This window comes from Vicugna pacos, chromosome 2 (assembly GCF_048564905.1).
Source record: "Vicugna pacos chromosome 2, VicPac4, whole genome shotgun sequence".
Lineage (NCBI taxonomy): Eukaryota > Metazoa > Chordata > Mammalia > Artiodactyla > Camelidae > Vicugna > Vicugna pacos.
Genome location: NC_132988.1, coordinates 71,578,153 through 71,604,147, shown reverse-complemented (window position 1 = coordinate 71,604,147; position 25,995 = coordinate 71,578,153). Strand labels below are relative to the sequence as shown.

At 41.1% G+C, this 25,995-nt stretch overlaps 1 protein-coding gene across 3 annotated transcripts in view; it reads right to left on the bottom strand.

Moving 5' to 3' along the window:
• PARM1 (prostate androgen-regulated mucin-like protein 1) overlaps positions 1-25,995 on the bottom strand; it is a 96,553-nt gene that overhangs the window by 51,203 nt on the left and 19,355 nt on the right. The window contains exon 1 of one of the 3 annotated variants that reach the window (XM_072941462.1): positions 3,995-4,100. The exons of the other annotated variants lie outside the window; for them this stretch is intronic. Within the exon in view, the coding sequence (XP_072797563.1) occupies positions 3,995-4,010 (16 nt within the window). The 5' untranslated portion in view covers positions 4,011-4,100. Of the gene's footprint in view, positions 1-3,994; positions 4,101-25,995 lie in introns of those variants that run through there. 3 annotated transcript variants of the gene reach the window in all.

The following is a 25,995-nucleotide window of genomic DNA, read 5'->3' as shown; positions in this document are numbered from 1 at the left end:
AGCATGAGGGTAGAATGCAGTATAATTAGGTCAGGGCAGTGTCCAAGCATGTCAGAGGTGCGCCAAAGGCACACATAGGTCAGGGAGGTAGAGCACTTCTAAGAGAAGTTACCTCTCAGACTGGATGTGAGGAATGAGTCAAAGACAGTCCATGAAGAATAGGATGGGCGGAAAGGAGGGGGAACAGGATTTGAAACAGAAAGAGCATCACATACAAAATTGCAGCCTGAGAGAGCATGAAGTCTTATGTCTGGAGCCTAAGATGCAAAATGATCTGGCACCAGATTGCATGGGGCCTTATAAGATATGTATGAGCTCTGGCCTTTATCCCAATGAGTTTGAACAGAGAGGTGATGTGATCAGCTTTGTGCTTTCAATAGGTCATCCTGGTGAGGGCAGAGAGTTGGCTGGAGCCTGGCCAGTGTTGGAGCCAGGGAAAGCAGCCAGACACTGCTTCAGAGAAGAGGAGCCGCTGTCCTGGACACAGGTAGTGGCCAAGGAGATGGAGAGAAGGGAGTGGCTCTGGATCTCTCCTGGACTGGGTTCCTTTACCATCATTCTCAGTCCCATCACAGGGACCCCACAAAGTAAATGCTTGAGGATCCACAAAGCATACACAAATCTGAAGCCAGACTGCTCTGTTCAAACCTCAACTCCACTCCTCGTTGGCTTTGTGACCAGGGGTAAGTTATCGAACCTCTCGGGTCCTCAGTTTTCTCAAAAGTAAAATGGGGATAATAATAGTGTATACAAATATGCCATAGTAAATACACGTTAAATACATAGTTAATATACAGGCACTTAGAGCAACACCAGGCATGTAAGAAGCACTCAACAAGTATTAATTATTATTGTTATTAAATGTGTTTGGTGTTATACTGTCATTTCTTTTACTCACAATCTCAGCACACCTTACCCAGTCTCCTCCACAATGGCATCTTAAACAGCCTTCCCACCTTACTCTTCCCTTGCCTAACTCTACTCTGTACATGATTTCTAGATTAATCTTCCAGACATCTTTCATCATGTCATGTCCCTTTCCCAGATCTTTTAAACCTCCCAGTTAAGTCCCTAAATCCTTCATCTAATTATTAAAACACTTCCTGAACTTGGTCTAATTTATTCTTCCCTCAGCTTATTTCCCATTATAGTCATACTCTGGGGTGTATCCTTTTGGTTTATGAGAATTTAAATTTATGTCCTTTTGATTTATGAAAATTTAAATTTGCAAGGAGTTTCAAGTCATACCTGCTTTGGCTTGTGAAGATGCATTCATTCACATTTATGAGAACTGCTTTGGATGGTGTGCACCTCTCAAGTCGCTGAGCACTAGGAAACAAGAGCCCCCATGAGGTCATCTTCCCAGCGATGCAGTATTCCCAGTATTTTTGGCTAGCAAGTCTACAGTAGTGACAAGCTTATGCACAGTTTGCATTGCTTTTATTGATTTATTTTGTCTTTTGTGGGCTAAAAAAGGACAATAAAAGTTTAAGGGTATGGTATGCAATACCCATAAGTGAACTGAATGAAAGCATTTAGCCTTATCATAGAGTAATTAATGAAGGGACATTGTCTTGGAAGGCCATCAAGACAACTAACGTCACCTACTGAAATGAGAATGTCCATTTTAAGGGGATTTGGTGTTGTTTTTATGATTGGATTAATTTCAGGGCTCAGGAAGTAGCAACATCTCTTGAAATTAAAAATAATTATGTTATAGACTTTATAGGAACTTGCCTTATAGAGGTTTTCTGGAAGAAATTATCCTGGAAAGATAGAGAAAGACTGTTTTTTTTTCCCTCGAAAGGCATTCTGTGCCTAATGGTGGGTATTAACTTCTTCCCCTTCACACATGTTACCAATTCCCACTTTTTTGGCTTTCCTGGTGCTCTGCCCTCTACCTCAGCTTCTCCTCACTTTTCTTCTACCATTTTTACCAAAGCTTGACATTATTGCTCAATCCTCTGTCTTCTGTGAAGGCTTTTGTAATAATTATAACTCACATTGACATTTCTCTTCTCTAAACATCTATTGTCTGTTCCTTATACTTTTGTTTATATCTTTTTTGAGTATATAAATAATGTGTAATTAATATATAATAAACAGCTTATATTTCACTTCTTTCTTTGTTATTAAAATTACAATCCATTGTTGCTATTCTTGCTGAAACCCTCAATTGTCTTATAAAGACATGTAATAAATAAGGGAAAAAGTATTTTATATTTATCCCCATATATACCTCATTTCCTCTCTTCTGGTATATCAGCTACATATCACTGTATAATAAATTATCCCAGAACTGAGTAGCTTAAAACAACATGTATTATTTCACAGTTTCTGTGGGTCAGGAATTGGGGTACTCTGTCTCAGGATCTCTCATGAAGCTACAGGCAAGGTGCTCAGCGCTTCAATCAAAACAAGGCTCAACTGGGGAAGAATCTGCTTCTAAGTTCATTCATCTGGTAGTTGGCATGATTCTGGTGAGCTTTTGGACTGAAGACCTCAATTTCTTTCTGGCTGTTGGCCAGAGGCCACCCTCAGTTCTTTACCACTTATGTTTCTTTAGCATGTAGCACACAGCATGATAGACTGTGTCATCTGAGTGAGCAAATGAGAAAAAACAGAGAAGAATGTGAGCAAGATAGAAATCATTCTTTTATAACCTAACTTGGAAGTGATGTCCCAGCACTCTCGATGCACTACAATCATTAGAAGCAAGTCTCTAGGTCCATCTCATACACAGGAAAGGGAATTATACCAGGAAGTGGGGATCATTGGCAACTACTGTAGAAGCTGACTAGTACTAAGTTTTTTTGAGGAGGTATATATATATATATATATATATATATATATATACATATATAGTACACAACACAGTGTTATTTTTAAAGACAATTGCCCGAAGGAGTTCCTTCAACATTTAAGCATGTCTTACTTACTTGTCTGTTGACGACACATTCTTTAAGCTTTTGTGTTGGAAGAAATATTTACTTTGCCTTTTTTGAAAGTTATTTTTGCTGGGTACAAAATTCTAGATCGATAGTTTTTTATTTCAGTCTTTTAAAGCTATTGCTTCACTTTCTTCTCACTTGTGGTTGTTTCTCTGAGAAGTCTGCTATAATTTTTATCTTTTTTTTATTAATTGTCTTTTTTTCTGACTGCTTTAAGTTCATTTTCTTTTTCATTGATCTTAAACATTTGATTAAGATGTGTCTTGGTGGAGTTGTCTTTATGTTTCTTTTGTGTGGAGTTTGTCAAACCTCCTGAATTTCTAAGTGAATAGTTTTCATCAAATTGGGAAACATTTCAGCCATTAGGTTTTCAAATATTTTTTCTATACCTCCCATTTCCTTCAAGGACATGTATATTAGGCCAGTTGAAGTTGCCCCACAACTCATCACTGCTTTGTGCATTTATTTTGTAAGTATTTTTTCTCATGTGTCATTTTGGAAATTTTCTATTGCTTTGTCTTCAAGTTTACTAAGTTTTCTTATGCTGTGTCTAGTTCCGTTAGTCCTATTCAGTGTTGTTTCAAATTCGACATTTTAAATCTTTTTCTATAGGTTTGATTTGACTCAAAAAGTCTTCCACATCCCTCTTTAAAATGCTCTTTCCTTCTTTTATCTGTTTGAAAATATGGAGTACATTTATTATAATTATCTTAATGTTCTTTTCTACTAATTCTATCTTCTGTATCATTTCTAGGTCTGGATCTATTGATCAAATTTTCTCCTCTTTATGAGTTCTATTTTATTGCTTCTTTATATGCCTAATAATTTTTGACTAGAAGGCAGACATTATGCCTTTTTATGTTGTCAAGTGTTAAATATTATGGGTTTTTTTGCATTATTTTAAGTGTTTCAACTTTGTTCTGGGACATGGCTAATTACTTGGAAACATTTTGATCCTTTCATAGCTTGTATTTAAATTTTGTTAGGTGGGATCACAACAGCCCTTAGCCTAGGGTTAGCTTGTATCTTTCTGAGTACTGAACCTGATTCCGCATGCATTATGAAGTTTCTCTCCTCTGGTTTCTGGGAACATGAATGATTTCCAATCTTGTGTGAATGTCAGGAATTTTTCTGCCAACTCCTTTCTGGTGATACTTTCCTCAACTCCAGGAAATTTTCACACAACTCAGGACTTGAAAAGAACCCTCTTCAGGTTCTGGAACTCTCTCTCTCTCTGTAGTTCTGGTACCCTTCTTTGGGAATTCTACCTGCTTTGTCACCCCCTATAATTCTCAACTCTGCCTCTTCAACTCAGAGAGAATCCCTGGATCTGCCTAAGTTCTTTTTCTCTGCACCCTAGCCTGAAAACTCTAAGAATCAAGCTGAGGCAATTGTTGGGCTCATCTTGTTTATTTCCCTTCTCTTAGAAATTACTGCCTTTTATCCAATATTGAAAAACTGCTGATGCAGATATTTTCTTCTAATTTTTTTTTTTAGTTGTTTAAGGTAGAAAGTTAAATCTGGTCTTTGTTCCTCCATCACATTCAGAAGTAGAAATTGATTTCATATCCTTTAGTAACCTATTACACATTTTATTCCTTCCCACCAAATTTTCATATATCCCTTATGTTCTTCGAAAAGTACTCTTAGAGGCCAGAACCCATATCATCTGACTTCTTTTGCACCATGCACAGTGCTCTGCACATAGTGAAAATATATATTTCTCTTTACATAGTCCCCTGGAAGGATTGGCTGTGAACTATCTTCTTGTTGCTTCTATGATAGTGCATCCTTGTGGTCCCTCTCTTATTTCTGTCTTCTCCATATTTAGCTCCTCTTACCACTGCATAAATATAGGAACTTCCCTTCACAATGTCACTCAATCTGATGGCTTCAGCTATTATCTTTGTCAAGTACTTAGTAGCAAATTTACGACACCAAAGGGTCTCAAACTGAAATTTATGTGCCAAATATCTTAAAGGTGAACAAAGGTGAAAAACTGCCATCTGGCAAAATTAGTCTAATTATTCTAATTACTATGCTTGGTTGAAACCCATTATTTTGGCTTATTCCCCACCTTCTGATCCTAACCTCCCACTCCCTGCTGTGATTCTCAGTGTCTTCCCAACTCAGCTGATAGTAAATCGTGACTTTCCAAGACTTTCCCTGGTTGGTCCTAAGTGCCTGTCTCTTAGATCACAGACAGAGCCTGAGGTCCATTTGCTGTTTCTGGTACTGTTCCTGTATATCTGAGTTTCATCTCTGGCTAGATCTGTGTTGTGCTAAGGCCAACAGTATTCCGGAGGTGCTTGCTAATCCCTATTTATACTGCAGTTGCAAAATTCTTCCGCCTTCCAGCTGGAAAAACTGGTTTTGTAGATGAAGATATCAATGAAATTACTGTCTCATAGGTGAAGGTCACTCCTTTAAAAACCTACTGCAGTGACTTCCAGGACTTACATGCTTGAATTAAATTGAACATGGATGTGCTACACATTTCCATGTGGATACTCTGCTTTCACCTCAAGCCTGGTATATCCAAAATTCAACTTCCCACCTTCCCTTCTAATCTGACCCTTCTCTTCTGGTCCCCATTCTTATTAATGGTGCCTCCAATCTCCCAAGCTCAGGAGTCATCTTTGACATCTTGGTCTCTTACTATTTTCACCTGATTTGTTTTCTAGTTTCCACGGTTTTACATTAATGATGTTCCCCGTATGTTGTGGATTCTAACCCTCCCTCCAATGTTTATCTTATTCATTTGTTTTCTTTTCCTTTTTTTCTATACAACCCCATTATCACTCCCTTGCTGCAAGGCCTCATCCTTGATGCCCCCACCTCTAACGACCTAATCCATCCAATATAGCATTTTCAGGTAAATCCCTTTCAAGGATGGCCTGCTTATGTGAATTTCCTTTTCAAAAGTTTCAGCAGCTCTTCACTGTCTACAAAATTGAGCCCAAACTAATCCTGCAACACTGAAGGCTCTTTCCTCAGTGATTTTTGACTTATACTACCTTTGTAATCTTGGCCATCGTGCGTCCCCCCCAACACCTGTCATCTTCAGTCAAACTGAATTTCTCTTGGAATTCTCTCAGGTACACTGATGCCTGTTTAAGCCCGTGGATCTGAGTTTTAAGTCTCTGCACACAGGTCAACTCATTCATGTCATTTTCTCCAAGTTTCTACCCATAAGTAATAGCAGCATGCTTATGCTCAGGACAGTGCCTGGCACACAGTAGGCACACAAGCAGTATTTATTTGATGAGTGAATGACCTTCTTTTATACTTTCACGGCATTTTGTAATTGTCAAATAACATTTTTATCATTTTGCCTTGATGCAACTACTGGTTCATTCAAAAAGAAATGACTAAGTGCCCGTGTGTGCAAAGTTCCACGCTCCAGAGTTAACTGAGCAATGGTTATCTTTCCCACAGCAGGGTGAATGTGTCCATTGTATACATGAGCATCTCTCTCACAGCAGTGTGAGTGTATCCACTGTATACTCAGTCTTCTCCCCCAAGCAGTGTGAATGTGCCCACTGCCTACATGGCCATCTCTCCCACAGTGAGGTCCCCAAGAGAACAGACTGCATCTCATGCCTCTTGGCTTCACTCACAAAGCCTAGTGCTGGGCCTTGTATGACACACCGTGAAAGCTGAATCCAACAGAAACAAATTCTTTTCTGAATTAATAAAATAAACACAGCTATAACTAGAGGCAGGATACTGACAATCTGTTTATGTCTCAAATAATTGAAGGGAGGACAAAGATCATTTAAGATCTCAGGAGGAAGTAGGTGCTGCCTTGCTTCTTTGTATTTGACTTTAGTTCCTTTCAAAACAGAACAGCCTGTCCTTATTGATCAGTCACAAGAGAAAACCACAAACAATGAAAAATCTGTCAGGTTCACTTTCTTCAAAAGGTGATCAAGCTAATAGAGTGGCAGACTTTAAAATTTCACCATTTCATCTCTTGAACTTGATATAACCCTGTTAGATAACACCTCAACTATTTTAATTTTTAATACACAAAATGAATATTTGGGGAAGCTACTGTTTCAAAGTTAAAAGGAGTCTTTACAAATAATTTTTAGTTCATGATCCTTTTATGTACTATTTAAGATAAGGTTTAGTTTACACACCTTTCCTTAATATAATTACTGTTTACAGATAGGACTACTAGAATATTTACTGTCTCTCATTTATAGCTCTCAGTATTTATAGTGGATGTGAATGTGTTATGAAAATGCTCTCTCTTCTAAGAACAGACATCCCCATCTAACAAAGGAATAACCCCTGTGGTCTCACCCAAACTCTGGGGTCCTGTTTTCCAACCATGGCTGATTGGACGGGGGCAGGAGGTGAGGGTAGATACATGACCCAAGTCAGATCGATCAGATTCCATCCTCTAGAAAATTGTATTTGAGACTGAGACATTAGGTAGTAAGTGAGAATTAATGTTTGAATTGGGAAAAATTGGGAGGACATCTTCCCATCTGTTTAAGAAGAAAAGGAAGCCAATCGGTAGATGAAAAATAATGGAGTAGGGAGGGTAATAGCTCAATGGAAGAGTGTGTGCTTAGCATGTATGAGGTACTGGGTTCAATCCCGAATGCCTCCATTAAAACAAACAAACAAACAAACCAAATTACTTCCCCCAACTATCCCCCCCCCAAAAAAATAAAAAATAATCTTAAAAAAAGTGAGTTCTTAAAAAGAAAAAGAATGAAGCAAATATGAAAGACAAATACAAATAATATTGAGCATTTAGTATATATCAGGTACGATCTCATTTAAATCTGACAGAACTCAAGTAAATTCAAGCATTTGCAGTCAAGGGAACTGAGGCAAAGATACAGTAATTGAAGTGGCCAAGCAGGGATGTGAACCCAGTTGTCTGACCCCAGAGCCCAGCTGGTTAGTGCGACATTCTCCTGCCAAGAAACAGCAGAGCGGGATGAGGAACCCTGAGACTCTGGAGAGCAGAGCCAGCTGGATTCCTTACGAAGAGATTTACTGGTCTTTCCTGAGAACTTGTCTATACGGTCTGCTTTTGGATATAAGGAAGACTAATTTCTTCCATTCAATTCTCTCCCTTTGCTTAATTTCAGAGGTTTCAGTTATCTGCAATGCCAAAGTCATATATAGCAGCCCTGCCCCCTCCATATACACTCATTCTCAGTCCTAGCCTTGTCACTGAAGTTCATGTATATATTTCCAGCAGCCTCCTCTGCTGTTTGTGTTCATTTTCCACACGCAGGCACGCATGCACGGCACGTCTCTGCACCTGCTTCTGCACTGTGCATAAAAATCAATTACTTGCTTGGGGAAATGTAGGGAAGATAATGCAAAGAAGGTTTGGGAGATGTCTGGGACTTCATTTAATTGGTGGGCCTGGTGAAATTATGAGGGAATATTTTATTGTGAGATGCTGTTTATAATCTCTGCAACGAATGCTTTCAGTGTAATTAGGCAGTTTGAACATTAGCTAGAGAAGGGTAATTAAATCTGTGTTCTGCCTTCCATACTGTAAAGAAACCATTCAAAACAACTGGGAAAGGTAAAACTTAGCCAAATCTATTTTTTTTTCCAAGAAAGTTTCTGGCAAACTTTTGCTGGCATCTAGACACATGTAAATCTTCAAATGGGTTGTGCATGGCAAGCGCCATACATTACCAAAATGCCATCTTTCAGCGTTACTGTTATTTAAGAAGGCAAGACAATAAATTATTTTATCAGGTATGTAATTTCAGGCCAGTTTTTGTGGTTCTTGGCTTCCTGCCGAATGAATAAGGCGATTGTACATCATTTAGACCCTGCATTCAGACAGATCTGGGTTCAATCACTGCTCACTATCTACAAGCTCTGCAACCTATAGGCAAGTCACTTTTGATCTTGGGGAGGTTAGTTTGTTACTTTTCTTCCTCTGAGCCTCAGTTTCTTCATCTGTAAAATGGGATAAGAATGGTGTCTACTTCACAGGATTGTGGTGAGGATGATAGGGACAATCTATCGTTGGGAAAGCAGCCAGCCCAGGGCCCAAACATCTGCACACTTCTTTGCAGAGTATGCCAAGTGGCAAGCCCTCATGGCCCTCTGACACTGAGCCATTTCTGGAACAAGTCATGTAGCCAATTAAGTGGGTCAAAGTGACACAGAATGACTACCCTCTGGCCACTGGCTCCCTGGCTTGTTCACTGCTAGAAAGATGCTGAGCTCTGGGTCCCAAATTCCTCAGCTGTAGCACAACTGCCTGCATTGGGGCCATCTGGACCCACTGTGTCATGCAGAATTTAGGGGCAGAGGATCTGACACTGCCAAGTGATGCTCCTGCTGTTTTCTGTGCTGGAAATTGAAATTGTCTTGCTCTTAACTATTGAGTCTAATTGTCTTCTTTCAGCAACGTGGAGTTTTCAGCAACTGACTCATGTCTTTTGGATCTTTTTTGGAGTCTTGTTACCTCTTGCCATCCTGTCTGACAGAAGTTAGCAAATTTTTGCTGTAGGGACCAGATAGTACACATTTTAGGCTTTGGGGCCATAGATCTTCTCTACTGTGTATTTTTCTCTGTGTACTTCATTCTTTAACAACCTTTTAAAGATGTAAAAACCACTTTAAATTCACAGGTTGAGAAAAAAACAGGCTGAAGGTAGGATATGATCTCACTCACATGAGGCTGGGGTTCTTCCTTGATATCCACAGAAATCACTTAAAACAGCATGTTCTCAATTAGTGAAAATTCAAGAAATGTTAGCTAAGGGAACTATATTTGTTTTCTTGTAATAACATATAATGGAAAATAACCTGAAAAGAAAAAAATATGTATGTATGTATACATATAACTGAATCACTTTCCGTATACCTGAAACTAACATTGTAAATCAACTGCACTTCAATAAAAATTTTTTTAAAAAAAGAAATGTTATCTATTCTTACACTAATGTTTTCTGTTTGTTAAGCTCTAAACCTAAGGCAATCCTGTTAGGACTCAAAATAATGTTCCTAGATAGTGCAGAGAACTTTCTGGTATACATATAACACACAGTTACTAGTTCTTTCCATTCCCATTCCCCTGGGAACAGGACAGGTCCTTATGTTAGGCTTCCCATTGTGGTGCCTAGAAAAAGCTACAGGTGTGTATACAGACATTGAACCCCTCAACCTTCAGGGCGCCTGAGCAGCTGGCCCTGTGCACCGTCCTTTACTTACCCTAAAGTGCTGTGCAAATGTTACCATTTTCCATGTGCACCAAGGCATGCCAAAGGTTGTCAAGCCCCGCCACGAATCATTAAGCTATTGTTTCACAAAGTACAGCTTTGGTGCACAGCATAAGGAGGCTTTACATGCTCAGAGCACTACTTTCAGCCAGAGTGTAAGAGGCATGGCACCCGGAGAGGCTCACAGATCCCTTCACTGATCCTAGGTGACTGTGGTGTGGTTTCTCCAACAGGACAGGTGATGAAAATAAGTCACAGTTACTGGTTAACTCTTAATGGTCCAGACAGCCTCTGAGGAGAAGGATGAACAAAAATAGCCAGGAAGCCATCAGTGACATCAAGAATAAAGGCAATGGGACAGGCCCTAGAGGACTGCTGAATTGGAAGGTGAAAAGTTAAGGGGGAAAGGGTGGCCAAAGGGAACTAATGGTTCAGCCTGTCCACAAATTTCTAGGCACTGATTCTGGTTAAAAAGGCAAAATTTTAGATGCCAAATTGAAAAAAAAAATTGAAGAGAGGAGGAAAGGTAGTGGAAGATGGAAATAATGAGAGGGGAGGAGGGCCAGGAAACCGAAAAGAAGGGGCTGTGGGCTGCAGAAGTTGCACAGGAGGGTAGGGACACTGACGAGGTAACATAGGTCAAGGCCTATCATGGTGCCTGCAGAGCCAGGTTTCAGGATGGGAGGATAGACTTCTACTGGCATCTAATGGCTGGACCACACCAGCATCCCACAGCATCACTACATCACTGAAGTTCTGTAATAACAACATCAAGTCACCTAGAGATGCAAGAATAATGCACAGTCTGTTTTGTTTTTTGAGTCAGGAAAATATACATTTCAGAAAGATTTCCCTTAAAAAATAGTTAGGAGTTAACATTTCAAAAACTGCTTCCACAAAAGGAGAGAGATTTTAGTATTCTGAAATTCATCCCTAAACCATATTCAGTGACAAAACCACAGTCTCTCACGAATCTCATCATGTGTGAAGGGTGGAGGAGATCAATACTCCAGATTAACCTTTCCTGGTCCTGAACTGTAGCTGGCTCCTCTGGTTCTCCATCTGACTGAGCGTAAGATTCTGAGTTATCATTGTAGATACACAACAGTATCTGATCCCTGGAACAATTTTTTTTTATGATTTTGATGAGGTAGGGCAGTGGAAATCTGATTTTTTTTTCTGTTCAAGTGTTAATGGAAAAGTAAGGAAAGATGCATGAGGCTAACAAGCCTATTTTATGGGGTCAGAGACCAGAATCCTCTGAACAGTGGGCTGATTGACTCAAGGGGTGGTAATGATTTCCTGTACAGAAAGAATTAGAATGAAAAAGTGTACGTGTCTTGGAATAATGGCAACTTAATTCAGGCATATCACTGGGGATTTGCTTTAAAATTTTTTCTTTGAAAGCTCGACTAAACATTTCAGAAAATGTTCCTGAAAGAAGTGTTTCTGAATGTTGTCTTGGAAATGGAAGGCCATTGCCTCTGGAGTAAGTGCACATTCACCAGTGGTGGCCATGTTTCAAGCCTTATCCAAGCATCAGCAACTTTATTTGAAAAATACACCCATGCACTAAGGTTGAACAGTGGTGGTCTCTGGATGGTTAGAAGAGGAAGTGCTTTTTTTTTTTAAGTTTGCTTGTCAGAATTTTCTAATTTTCTACAATGCATATATATTACAACTGTCATAATGCAAAACTCATTAAAATGAAAAAAATAGAAAACTATACCCTGGCCATTGTGGAAGGGTTCATTACACAGAGGTAGGTGTACAATTTGCCTGCCTCTCCTAACCAGATTAACCTAATTAATACAATGCATGGAGTCAAAAGTGACTCAATACCAGCATTTTACAAACTTCTCTGGTTGTATGTAGATGTCCGTAAAATGTCTGGGAAATTTCCAAACTTAGTAAGGGAAATTCTTCCCCTTGGATTCACAGACACACTCCTGTCTTTCAGTTACCCCAAAGTTCACAAAGTGGATCAAGGAAACAGAGATCACTGAAGCACTGCTGGTTGGAGATTTATGTCCCATGTTTTTGTTTTGTTTTGTTTTGTTTTGCTTTGCTTTCCAGAAACAAAACCAAAATCACAATCTAGCATGATTGGGAAATCTAAAACTCTCATTAACTACATTGTCTGCTTATGTCCAATTAGAGCTCATTTAACGCTAAAGCTAGGCTAAAGATGCTTTTGAAAACAATGACGTAGAAATTTAAAGCATCTAATAGAGGCTGCAATCGATCAAGAATTGGATGCCATGATCCTACCTGTCCTAGTTTTCAGAGGCTGCATTGACATTTAAAGGCTGGAGTAGGGAAGGAGAAATGGGCAAACCATCTCATCAGGGACATGTGATGACAGCTTCAGCTTTCAGAGTAAGGAAGTGCTGGACACAGTCTTACTGGCACAGTGGAGTGGGGTGTCTGCAGCATCCAGTGCTGCCCCTCAAAGTTATCCCCTCAAATTTTAAGAGATCACAATGACATTTGCCTCCACATTCATCTTTCTCTACCATGGTTGCAACCACTTCCACATTCTATGCTAATTGACCAGAATGAAAAATGCAAATATGCTAGCAGGCTCGCATGGCCAATAAAAGACTGATCTGTCTCCACCTCTCCTGAACTTGAATGAGCAGAACCATAATGGCAGAACTCCTCTGGAAACCAATTCATCCTGTGTGAATGTCTTCTGTTGTCACCTGTCTTAGGGGCGGCCACTGCAGAGTTTATTTACTGTCAGCTCAGAAGTTACAGCAGTAGCCAGATGCTTTTCCTGTGATCTCTTTCAAGCCTCAACTTAACTATATTTCTCTGTATGATGTTATCTCCTTTATTGGCTCCTTTATACAGATGATTCATACATCTGTATATGTAAGAGCTGTTAATTAAAGTATCTTTATTAAAACTACACTTTGTAAGAATGTTGTCATTGCTAAAATGCATGTCATTAAAAATGAAAAAATAAAAGACCAAGAAAGTCTGTAAAATACTGATATCAAGTCACCTTTGATGCCATTCATTGTATTAATTAGGTTAATCTGGTTAGGAGAGGCAAATGCATTGTATACCAGCCTCTGTGTAATGAATCCTCCCATGATGGCTTGGGTATAGTCGTCTTTTTTTTTTTTATAAATGAGCTTTGCATTATTACAGTTGCAATACATGTATATTGTAGAAAATTAGAAAATTCAGACAAATAAATTAAAAAAAATAACAACTTGCTCTTAAAGAAATATGGAAGTCTAAAACTCTGGACAGGACTTCTTGGTGTGACTCAGCAGTTCCCAGTAGCCCATCCCTGCAGCGTGTCTTTGCTATGTCAGGAGGGAGCTGGGGTTCCAGTGTCCTGAAACCTGAGGGAGGTGGCCTGGGTTCCCTTGGCCAACACCTTGGGAACTTGTGTTAGGGAGGAAAAGAACCTTCAGAGTGTGGACAGTACAGGTTTCCTACACCTGGAAAATGTATATCTAACTTAGGCCAACTAGAGGCTTGTGACACTGTAAGGGTCCAGGGGGAGAATCTGAGGCTATCCGGCCCTTCAGGGCGGGATTTGATCTTCAGCTTGTGCTCCCTTCCAGGACTCAGATGCAGATGAGCAGAGCTGACTCCCCAGGGGCCTCCAGAAGAGACCATGTCCCCAGCTCTCCCCTGGGATGGTGATTTAACACTGGGGAAGTGCCTTGGTTGTTTTCAGGGTGATGAGGTCTTTGGGGGGGAAACAGAAGTATTTTATATGCTGGGATCATTAACTCTTTTAAACTCTTTAAAACTCTGTTCATAGTTATTGGGAAAAAATGTTACTCCTCTCCACATATATTTTTCCAGCATCGCCTCAGTGGCAGGTTTTGCTAATTTTTCTCTTTTAAGTTTATGCTACCTGCAATGTGTACCACTGAGAAAACACCCTGAATTTTATACTTTGCTGACTGCAAAACAAAAATCAAGATCAAAATCCAAGCCAACACAGTCATAAACAAGCCTTTGAAAAGCAATGGGGAAGTGGGGAAGAAGGGGTAAATTTAAATACTACTGTGTGGTGAGGACGGTAGTAGGTACTTTTGTGTGTTATTAATCTCCAAATAACCCTGCAGGGTGTTACAGTCTCCTTGTTTACAAGTGAGGAAAATGAGGCTCAGAGAAATTAAGGTCACAGAGCAGATAAGGGGCAGAGCTGATGTTTTCAACTGCCACCTGCTTGAAATCAAAGCCCATGTTTTCTCCATTGCCCTGCCCCAGCTTCCAGATGTCCTCAACCCTCTTATACCAGAACTGTAAATGTGCATTTCATGTCACTGCCTGGAAACCTGGGACATCAACAAGATGACATCATCAGTTATGCATATTGATGTATTCTTTTCCATTATAGGTTATTACAAGGTATTGAATACAGTTTCCTCTGCTATACAGTAGGAGCTTGTTGTTTATCTATTTTATATACGGTAGTTTGTATCTGCGAATCCCAAATTCTTAATTTATCTCTCCCCCTCCCCGTTGATAATCGTAAGTTTGTTTTCTATGCTGTACATCAGAAATTAACACAACATTGTAAATCAACTATACTTCATTTAAAAAAAAAGATGATATCACATTGAAAATAAAATGGCTCAAATTGACCTGTGTTACTTTCTTAGGGTCTCTGCAATCAGAACAAGAACTCATAGAGTACTACTTTGTGTATTTACCAAAACAGGTTCCCCAAGGGCGTGAAAGTAAAAGACAGGTCCCCTAAATATAACTCTTGATTCAAGAAGCTATTTACAGCGGAATGTCAGAGCTCGCCTGATGTGACTGAAAAGCTGCCCTAAAAACATGGTGAGGACATTCAGATTCAGCTCTGGATGTTTACCAACGCAAAGATTTCAGAAAGGTTTTAAGTGAGATTTGTACTTCTTTCTGAAGTTATCTTACTGTTCTGAAACAGACACATACAGGCAACTCGATACTAATTGGGCTAAATGGAGCATTCTGAGAGACACACACACGGGGGTTTCAAAAGTAGGTAAGAAAATATGTTTGAAGGGGAAAGATTATCATGCGCTTTAAGTTTTGTTTTTGTTTATGTTGTAAAAAACAAAACAAAACCAACTCAATATTTAGGACAAAAAGCAGGGATGCCTAATAGTGGAACAAGATCTTGCAGAGGATGGAGCGGTTCCAGGGCCACATGGTACTGCCTTCAGTCCATCCTCCTTCCATCTCTGCAGGTCCTCGAAGTGGGAGTGGGGGTTCTGCAGACAACTCTGCTCCTCTGGGAATGACTCAGGATGGTCCCTGATCCCCCCACACCCCTGCCCCCATGCCCTACTCAGAGGCAGGGACATGAATCTTATCAGTGCCCCAGCTCACCCCTGCACAACCCCATCCAGGCCTCCCCTGCCGGTTACCCTGAGGAGCAGTCTGTGAATAAAGAAGCATCTCTGACATTAAATCCTACGTCCTTGGCCATCCTGTGGCCTGGTAGAGACTGGCACCATCCTGCTAATCCATGCTGCAGGAAGACTGTGTTCCTCCACTTTGGATGCCTCAGAAACCTTTCGGGCTTTCTCCTGGAAAGAAGAGTCTAGAACAGGCTGGGAAAAGGTGGGATAGGTCATTCAAAAGTTAGGCCAGGTCCTCATTAACCCTATAAGCAGAGGAAGCCACGGAATGGACAATTCAGCAGAGCAAAGCAGAACTCAGAGCCTCAGAGCTCGCCCCACCCAATCGCTTCATTTTCAGAAGAGCAAACCCAGCCCAGAAACCTGACCTCAAAGGTAGCGATTATCAGATGTGCAGTTATTTAATGCACCACTCAGAGAGGAGAAATGCTGCCGAAAAACTAAGATAGGCCGTCAGTTGTGAGGCATCCCACTTTCAGAGGTGGTAAATGTAAAGAAAAAAAAGGAGTGTCTTAGAACTGATGAGCTGTCCTAAATCGCTTGCCCCTAATCACTCAGAATTCAGTCTTTAGGGCTCTTTTTTTTTTCCCTCCACTACACTCTATGGCTGCTCTCATGGATGAAACACCTAAAGCTCAGAGCCTAGGTGATTTACCTAAAGTCACTGCACGAAGAAGGAGAGAGGCAGGACTCAAACTAGACCTGAGACTCCTTCAGGATGGCTTCCATGACTCTATGGGGGCTCTCACTCCGAGATATTCATCTCTGCCTCTGGAAAACAGAACTGAATTTGTCTGCAGAACATTTGGCTCCTGATGAGATCTGGCTTCCAATAAGATCAAAATTAATGAACGGCTGCCTTGAACAAATGCAGAGAGGTTGAGAGCAACCTGGGTGTACGCTTGTCAGGGGAGAAGACAGCATCTCTGGATTTATAATGTGCTCAGGAAAATCTATAAAGTAGGTAATCCACAGGCCCAGCAATTATAGAGCCACTTCTGGCAGTGAGATTTGGTGTTTTACTAGATATTACTGGAATATGGGAGAAGGGTGAGAACAATTTTATTTTCCATAGGCCTAGCCCTTCCCTCCGCCCCCAAGCCTGCATGCTAAGATTTCCCACAAGTCCTGTGCCAACGACTAAGCCTTGCCGTGCTTGTCACTAAACACTCTGGGGGCTGACATGTGAACTCTCCAGACCCAGGTGGCCCAGAACCCTCTCTGACTTAAGAAGAGGGACAAGGCCACACAAGATGACAGCCCCCTCTCAGTGCCTTCTCTGGCCATGCTGGCATCAAAGCACAAATTAGGCTTGGAAGAGTATGATCTGGAATGTCTCATCTGGCTGGTGCCCCAGGAACCCCAGACACTGTGTACCTCCTGTTCACACACTGTCACTTCTGAGTTAAGCTTAGGGAGGCACAGCCTCTAATTCCTCATATGGGGACATGCTTCTTTCAACTCAGAGTGTTCTGACACCCAGATTATAGGTGAGCCTGGAGCTGGGCTGGTCATCTGGTGCCAACTGCCTTGATTTTGATTCTGATTGCTACCAGATATTGCATGTGCCAATGACTTGGATAATAAAAAAGTCTACAACCAGACTCACTCAGCCCCTGTAAGGCACCCTAGGAGCTCAGCCCATGGATTGTCTCAAGATAAGGGTATGGCATGCAATGATCTCAAAAACAGAGGGAAACAAAAATCTTGCAGCTCCCTGGCCATTCTGTGATAACCTGATAGCAAGGTGTTGGGAGCGCCCAAAAGAGAAGGTTGCTGGAGGAGGAACAAAGGCACAGCCTTCTCAGGAGGTGTTCGGTTCCATCACACCACTGCTTTTACTTTTGTTTTCCCAGCCTCATGAAGAAAGGTGACACTCTCTGAGCTGTGCCTTCAAACAAGTTGTGGAGAAAATGTATCACTGCTCTTGAGACACTGCTTCCAGAAGCAAGATGGGCACTTAAGCTCTGGTGATGAAATGGGAGCCTGCCTTCCCTCTGTCTGCCGCTGGCTGTGGAGGACCACTATGTGAGTCTAGAAGGTGAGACACATGCACTAGGCTGGGGGAGACGGGGTGGCCACTGCCTGCTGATGTGGTGCCTGCCAGCCAGCAACCCAGCTGTTCAACAGGAGTTTTGGTTCATACTTTCCCTCTCAATACCTGCAAATCCTCCTTAAGAGACCTAATGCAGCCAGGAAGGCACCTGGGATCCCCCCTCTGTGACCACCAGGGTCTGTGAGCTTGGCTCCTCTGGGCACTCCTGACAGTGAGACGGAACCACTGGAGAATGTCAGGTGCTCGTTCTCACACTCTTCCTATGTACATGTACCATGGCCACCTTGACAACATCCACCTGCAAAGAGAGACTGGCAGCCAGAACACGATTTACTGCATGCCTGTATGCTGTCAAGTCTGATTCTCTGTCTGGAAGGTTAGTTCTATTTTTGAACATGGACAGCTTCAGCAAACTAGCTCATCATAGTCTATTATCGTCTTTCACAGCATTTCTTTTTTTTTTTTCCCTTTCTCTTCCTCTTTTCTTTCTAAAGGCATATTTTGAAAACTGTGGTTTTCACTCCTAAGCTGTACATTAGAACCAGGAGATGTTATAAAATTACCAACGTGCCAGCTCTAGCCCCAGTTTCAGGTTAAATGCTTTGCTAGGGGGCGGCTACACTGGAATGAAACAGAGTATCAAACCTCAAGACATTAATCATGGAGTTGGAGACAGTCTCGATTCATCACAGCATTTCTTAAACATGGGAAAGCACCACGACTCTCGGAATGAGCAGAAACCAAAAACTCTCCAGATTTGCCTGTATTTCTCAGATATGATTTTGACATTTTCCCCAACTTTAGCTTGGTTTAATTCCATACAGTGAAATTATGTCATGTACTTTGCTACCTTTGAGTTATGAGGAGACAGAAGGACATGATCAAAAGGAAAGTTCCTTCTTTTTTTCTAGAAAAAAAAATGGATGCAAAATTGCCAAAAGAAAACATAACAGAGAACTAATTCTAAAATGCCTTTTCTCTTTGTGGTCAGCAGGACCATGTCGGGGGTGGGGGCTGGTTTCACAATCAATTGCCATTTCAGTTAATTTAAGTGCCAGTATTATTTTCCCTTCCTTTTCTTCTTGCCTGCACACTGACAAGTAATCAGGGTATGACATGTACAAATTTCAAATCTCATTTGAAGTTGGGATGGTATATCATTCAGGAAGCACAAAAGTCTTACTATAGAATACAGCACCCAAACACAGTGTGAGGCATAAAACCAGAACAAATCGAACATTTTATTTCCTGACCTGTACAAACTTGATTATCCAGACCTGATGTTTTAGTAATCTGATTTCCAAATGATGTAATGTTCTTTTCCTTAATTTTTCTTGAGACAAATGCTCTAATTTTATTTGTAGCATTTGGGGGAAAGTAAAGTTCAATGTCTAATTTTTCTGATCTATTTAGAGCTATTTTCCTCTGCTTTCTAGGAGACAAACAGAGAAACAGAAATGGGATCAAATTCTATAAATAAATTATGGTTGGTTTGCCCTTAAATATTATAAACTGCTGAAAAGAAATGAAGTCATAGACGTATATTAATTTTATTTTGAAAGCTGGCTAAGAGATGGCATTAAAATTAAAGAGCTTTGCAAGAAAGAAAATGAAATGAGGGGGAAAAAAATCCCTGCAAAGACTTTAGAAATAATGAAACACTTATATTTCCTTGCCAGCCTCTTCCAAGACATCAAGATCTTCTGTTTGCTGCTTTAGCCACAGTGTTGGTTCGGATACTTAAGAAACCACCAAAGTTGCAGTAAAAACTGACACCCTGTAAGTGTGTTGCTTAATACTGGTTACATTTTGCCTGATATTCAGCCACTATTTCACCTTCTCTCTATATTAAAATATCCCCCAAGGAAAAAAAACCCCACAAGTTAAATAACAGCAGAACAAGAGGACCTTACAGGTAGACCTGGATTTGCTTGCATTTTATGACCTTCTTTCATGTCCTTTCAGAATTTATTTAAGAGTTGGGAGAGTCAGAATGTGTTAGCTGATGAAATTTTTTTTGGAACCAAAACAAAACAAAAAAAAAAGAACTACTTTGAACTTGAGTTTTCATCAGCTCAGCTCATGTGCCAATGTCAACCTCTGTCAGCCCTCCCCACAAGCTTTCCCCATGACACAGTCTATCTTCCTGCAGACAGAGGTCTATGCTGCCCCACAGCCAAAGCCAGGTGAAGAAATGGGGCTATTGTGAAGATAATTTTAGGTCAGAACACAGGCCAAAAGCCAAGATGGCTTGATATTGCCTAGCTGTCCTCATTTCATCACTTGGCTTTACGTGGAAACGCACCGCTCCAGGACTTACCCAATGACAAACAACCGTTGAATTGGAGTAATTTTTACTCCACCAAGAGTACACACCAAGAGTAATGTGAAGGGGAGACTGAACATATCCATTTATGCAAAGCCCTGCAGACCTGGATCTGTTAATGTGGATGAATGTGCTGGTCTGGCCAGGAGGAAAATGAAGCGCTCCTTTGGTTCATCCCTTGACTGAAGTGGCAGCTGTCTAGGGTTTGCCTTTGCACCACATGTAAAGTCCTTACTAGTGCATGAGGATCTTTTGACTGAAAAAAGAACTTCTGCTCTGAGAGAACTGCCTAGTGGACTCTAGGTACCAAACCACCTGTAAAATTAGATACCAAATCCTCAAAGCTTGCTGTCTCCAGATACTCAAGCCAATCAATTTGGGAGTAAATGGGCTCAAGTAACATCAACCTGGTAATGCCTGCAGCCAAGATCCAGATGCTGAATGTGAAATCACAGGTAGAATCTGCTCTCAGGCTCAACATGCTTAGACCACGGATACAACCAAAACATCTGGACAGGCATCAAACAGAGTGGATGTTGGTAGAATAGGTGCCACTCAAATTGGAATCAGATGGTACTGGCATGACTGATGATGACAAAGTCTCTCTCAACTTCAGTCAGTTTCCTCTGAGCCCTCTTCCTGACTGGACCTCAACCTTGGGGCCCCTTCTGCCCCTCCCCATTCTGTCTTTAACCTGCCTAGCCCAGTCTTAGCAAGAATCCTGCCAAGTCAGTTTGGGGAGGATCCCCCACCTTTGACATCTGATCACTTTTGATACCTGACCAAGGTCCTCATCCCTCACCTTTGATGTAAAAGTCCTTGACTTGCTTTTAGCAAGATTCCTGCTAAGTTGGCTTAGTGAGAATCCTTCTACCCTGGATACCTCCTCTTACAGATTTTCTACTCACTGACCCCCTCACCCTGCTCCCTGACTATAAGTCTCCACTTGTCCTTGTTGTATTCGGCACTGAGCCCCATCTCTCCCCTGTACTGACTCCTATTTCAATAGTCTCGAATGGAGACCTCCAAAGCATTTTAACTAGTGTCAGAATGATTGTTTTCTTTAATGGTGGTGACTGTCTTGCATTTAGAGCCAAAAGTCAAGGCATTTTGGTGACAAGAAATGTCATTGTCTGCTTAGCAGGGAGTTTTCTTTTTCACAATTATTTTGTTTGAATATACTTTAAAAAATCTTTAGTCATTTATTTTAGTTACTTCTCTTACTAGGTAACAAAGAGCCAATACTGACTATTTTAGTTTTGAGGATTTATCTTTAAATAAACTGCTTATTATGGAATAATTTTAGATTTACAGAAAGCAGTAACTATTTTAGTTATGAGGCTTTACCTTTAAATAAACTGTTTATTTTGGAATAATTTTAGATTTACAGTGAAGTTGCAGAGATGTCACAGAGAATGGCCAGATCTTCTCACCCAGTTTCCCAGCTGTTAGTGTCTTATTTTTGTCAAAATGAAGAAATTGTCATTAAATTTTAAATTTAATGAAAACTGGTATTAATTACACTTTATTTGGATTTCATCAGTTTTTCCATGTCCTCTTTCTGTTCCAGGATCCAGTCCAGGTACCACACTGAATTCAGTTTTTATGTCTCCAGAGTCTCGTCTGGTCTGTGAGTTTCTCAGTCTTTCCTTGTTTTCATCACCTTGACAGTCTTGAGTATTGGTCAGGTGTCCAGTAGACTATCTCCCAATTTGTGTTGGCCTGATGTTTTTTTCACTGGACTGGGGCTATGGGTTTTTGTAAAGAATTCTTGGAAATACAGGTATTTGGAAAGAATAACACAGAAGGGTCCTCATCATGAGATCACGTTTTCGTGATTGTTCTGATTGTTATGTATTGCAAATGTGGCAGCTTTTGCCCAAGGACCTTAGAGCAAGACTCTTCCCATTCCATAGCTATCCAAAGGAAACCCGCCACCCAAGGCATCAGTGAGGAATCTTACTGAAGAATTCTCATGGTGGAAGATTGGGGGACATAAGGAGGAAGTTACATGGCATATCACAGGGCACACATTCATGAAAATCCCCACTAGTATCCATGTTTCCCCTTCTTTCAAAGGAAGCTCAGCCCATGGGGCCCCCACTTACTTGGGCAGCCTCTGAAGCCCACCAGCTCCAGCTCATCAGTACCCCAATCCCTCCAGCTCCCATCGTATCCGTCGTTACACCCACCAGCCTGTTCAGCAGAGGCCTTCTGAAGACCCAGCTGCGCTGAGGCGCCTAGTGACTGTAAGTAAGAAGTATTTTTTTTCAATCACAGTAGCTTTTTTTCTTTTACACAAAAGAAAGATTTAAAAAAAAAAACTTTTCTACCCACAATACAACACACAAGGAATGGCATCCACACAGCGTCCACTCATGCAAGTTGAACTAGAGAGCCGAGCAGTTTCTTGGCCCTGGTGTTGGGGGGAGGGGCGAGGTGGGGGCAGGAGCTTATTTACCTAAACTTTCCATATTGGCTTTCTTCAAGGTCATGTTTCTAAGACAATCACAAATTTCACTTACTACTTTGCTTTAGTCGTCTGCCACTTACTCCCGGCCACATCCTGACTAGTCTTTAAGCAAGACTTCCTTTAAGCCTTCCAGAGGAGAAACTAGCACAGAAATCTCAGGAGGACAGGTCATCAATTCACTCACTCAACAGACAATTATTCCTTGTGTTTAGTTGCTAAGTCAGCTGGTCCCTACCTGTAATGCAGCTCTTTAAATATGATTTATTTATGTTTTAATTCAATAGATATTTTCTAAGCTCCTACCTAGTGTCTGAGACTGGACTAGAGCCTGGGATTGTGTAGTAACTAGAGCAGACACAGTCCCTACCCTCACAGAATCTATAGTCTAAGGAGATAGATATTAAACAAATAATCATAAAAATTAAGCATAATTTCAAGCTATGACAAGAATCACAAAGAAAATATTAAGGAAGGAGACAAGGAGACCTACTTTGTGTGAGTGTGTGACTTCAAGGGGTGGGAAGGAGCTGATCTGCTTTTTGAGAGTAGGGGTCAGGGGATGCTCAGCTAAGGAGGAGCTTTCACAGGAGGCCTGAGGGATGAGCAAGAATGAGCCAAGCTGACTGAAAAGCATAGCTCAGGCTGAAAGGAGGACATGCAGGCATGTTCTAGGAGCTGCAGACAACAGTGTGTCTGGAGCACAAGGACCCATAGGACCTCAGCAATCATGCAGGGCCAGGTTAAGACCGTGTTCAAGATTGTGAACGCTGTCCTCCCTGCAGGGCAAGAGGTAAGTACCTCCTTCACTGCACGTGGGAGCACTGTGAGAATGGAGAATAAATATTTGCTAGCTGACCTGCTGGGCCTGCAACCCCCTCCCCCAGCCCACTCACAGCTCAGGAAGGAGAAGGAGGCAGCAAACCCACAGTTCAGCTCCCTGACGCCACAAGCCATTCCTCACTAGGGTCTGCTGCAGAGAAGGGCGGAAGCTTCTCTCTGCAGAGGAAGGAAAGAGCTATGTGTTTAGACTGGGTCCCACAACAGTCCCCCTCAGCACATCTGCTTCTGAGTTCAAGGATAACGAACTCACTGGTTGCTACAAAGACCTGCATCTGCGCCCAATCATCTCTCCTTAACCAATGACTCTGCCAAATGGTTCAATCATCTCCATTTTCCAAGGATAAAGAGTTTGGACTCATGTTCTGTAAATAGTATAAGAAGGTCCATTTTTTATTGTTGTTGCACTTTGCTTTAACTACCTGGCAAAGGAACAAAAAGTAGAAATAGTATAAGAACAACAAAAAGGAATTAGTTACGAAAATAGCGACCTAGGCACTTTGTTCTACATGAGCTGCTGCCCATGTATGATATTTCCCATAAGCTTTTGTCAAAACTAAGGACTAAAATATCCATCAATGAGTTAGGGATTATTGGGGATCTACTGGGGGTGGCAAGCATAGTCAAAAAGAAGGAGTAGAAATGTGTCTGGTGGGGAATAGAGAGATGGCTGACAGAGAGCATGATACTTGGGCAACTGGAACTTTCTAAAGTAGAAATGATAATCCAACCAAACTTTAGGATAATAAGAGCCTGGGCCAGAAGACCAGATCCTCTGCGTTCTGGTATTAAGTATATTGTTAACTATCTGTGTGACCCTAGGAAATTCAATTTCCCTCTCTGAGCCTCCACATTTGTAAAATGGTGGGAGTATGGCAGCAGAGAAGAGTGAGGAAAGTTTATATAAATCTCTAAGGTCTCTTGTACGTTAAACATTTTATGATTCCGTAAGTGAGGAAAGTTTATATAAATCTCTAAGGTCTCTTGTACGTTAAACATTTTATGATTCCGTAACTCTAGACCTCCATTGTCTAACATTATAGCCTCTAGTCATGTGTAGCCATTTAGATTTGATAAAATTAAATACAACGAAAATTACAGTTTTTCAATAGCACTGGTCATGTTTTAAATGTTCAACAGCCAAATGCAGTAAACTGGCTGGTGCAGAAAGAGAACATTTCCGTCATCACAGAAAGTCTTATTGAATAGCCATGTTTTTCTTTATAAAAGTTACTTGAGAAGTCTAATACAAACACTATTCATGCTTTCAGTTATTGATTTCATTGTAAAATTAACTATTGCTACCATGAATGCAGTTATTAGGAACTGACATTTATTGAGTTCTACTATTGCTGGAATTGTAGCAATTAGGCTATTTTGATTTAATTCTCACAACAACCCCTGAGAGAGGTATCATTATTTTCCACATTTAATAAATGAGGAAAACAAGATTCAGAGTGACAATGTGTGTTGTCAGAACCACAGAAGGGGCAGAGCTAGGCCTCGAGCCCACTGACTGTAATCCAGAGCCCCCCTGATGGCTCACTTTGGCCCCGAGCTTAGTCTCTGGGCTCACTGTCTTATGGCCAAGCCCCATGGATTCCTCACAACCCCCTGCTATGGACACTGGGCCTTTGCACATGCTTTGTCTAGGATGCCCTCCCTTACCCCCTTTCCTTTATTTGGCAACTTCCTATTTATTTAAAAAAAATAACTCAAATATTACTTCTTCATCAGGCAAAATAGTTGCCCTGTCTGCTTGGGGTTTCCACTACACTCCATTTACACCTCGAGCATGGAGTTCACCAGGCTGCATTGTAGTCTCTTTTGCGAGTCCGGTCTCCCACCAGACGGTTAGTGCATTCAAGATGAAGAGTGTGCCCAGTACCCCCAGTTTAAACAAGGTGCTAAGTCAGTTTGCTAAACGAAAATGTTAAAATACCTTTTTAAGACTGAGTCACCACCTTTTCCTTCCACTCCATCCTATCGAGATGCTTTCCATTTTCCCTGGAACTTGCGGTTTAGATGCATTCATTATCTGCAAGCAGAGGGCTCCAGAGTCTTCAGGCAGGGAGGACAGTTAAATACATACATGTATAATCATTTTGCAGACAAGTAGTTCTTTCCAAGTCTCTCTGCAAGCAGGCTGTCTTTTACAGGCGAGGAAATACTATGATTTCCTACCAATTCTGGTGAAGTTCTGTCCACATTTTCTACCCTGCGCCAGGCCTGGGCAGTGCTCTGGGCCACCTGCCTATGGTGACAGAGGCCATTTAGAAATACTACAGGCCAGCAGGGTGCAGTTTGGCTGTTGTCTTGTTTTATCCCCTCCCCAAAGCAGAAGGACTGCAGCAGCTTTATAAAGTGATGTAAAAGTTATTCACAAGGACCTTTGTGCACAGTTAAAAAGACACATGGTCACCCCACACATTCTCCCTGGGAGCAGAACAGAATCCCTCTACTGCCTGCCACCCTTACCCCAGACAGAACATGGGAGAATAAAGTTATTCCTCCCTTCCCTGTCCTTTAAAGTCATACAGGCACCACTATTTAGAGTCATCCTTTTTTTCTTGCACATTTTAAAAAGGGCTGAGGTAGGTTCAAATCTAAAAAAAAAAAAAGAAAAAAGAAAAAAAAATGCAAACAACAAAAAGTCCTAATCAATCAACCTTACAAAGTCAGAAATATTATTAGAACAAAGGTTAGGAAGAGAGATACTGTTTATTGAAGACTTCTCATGTGTCAGGA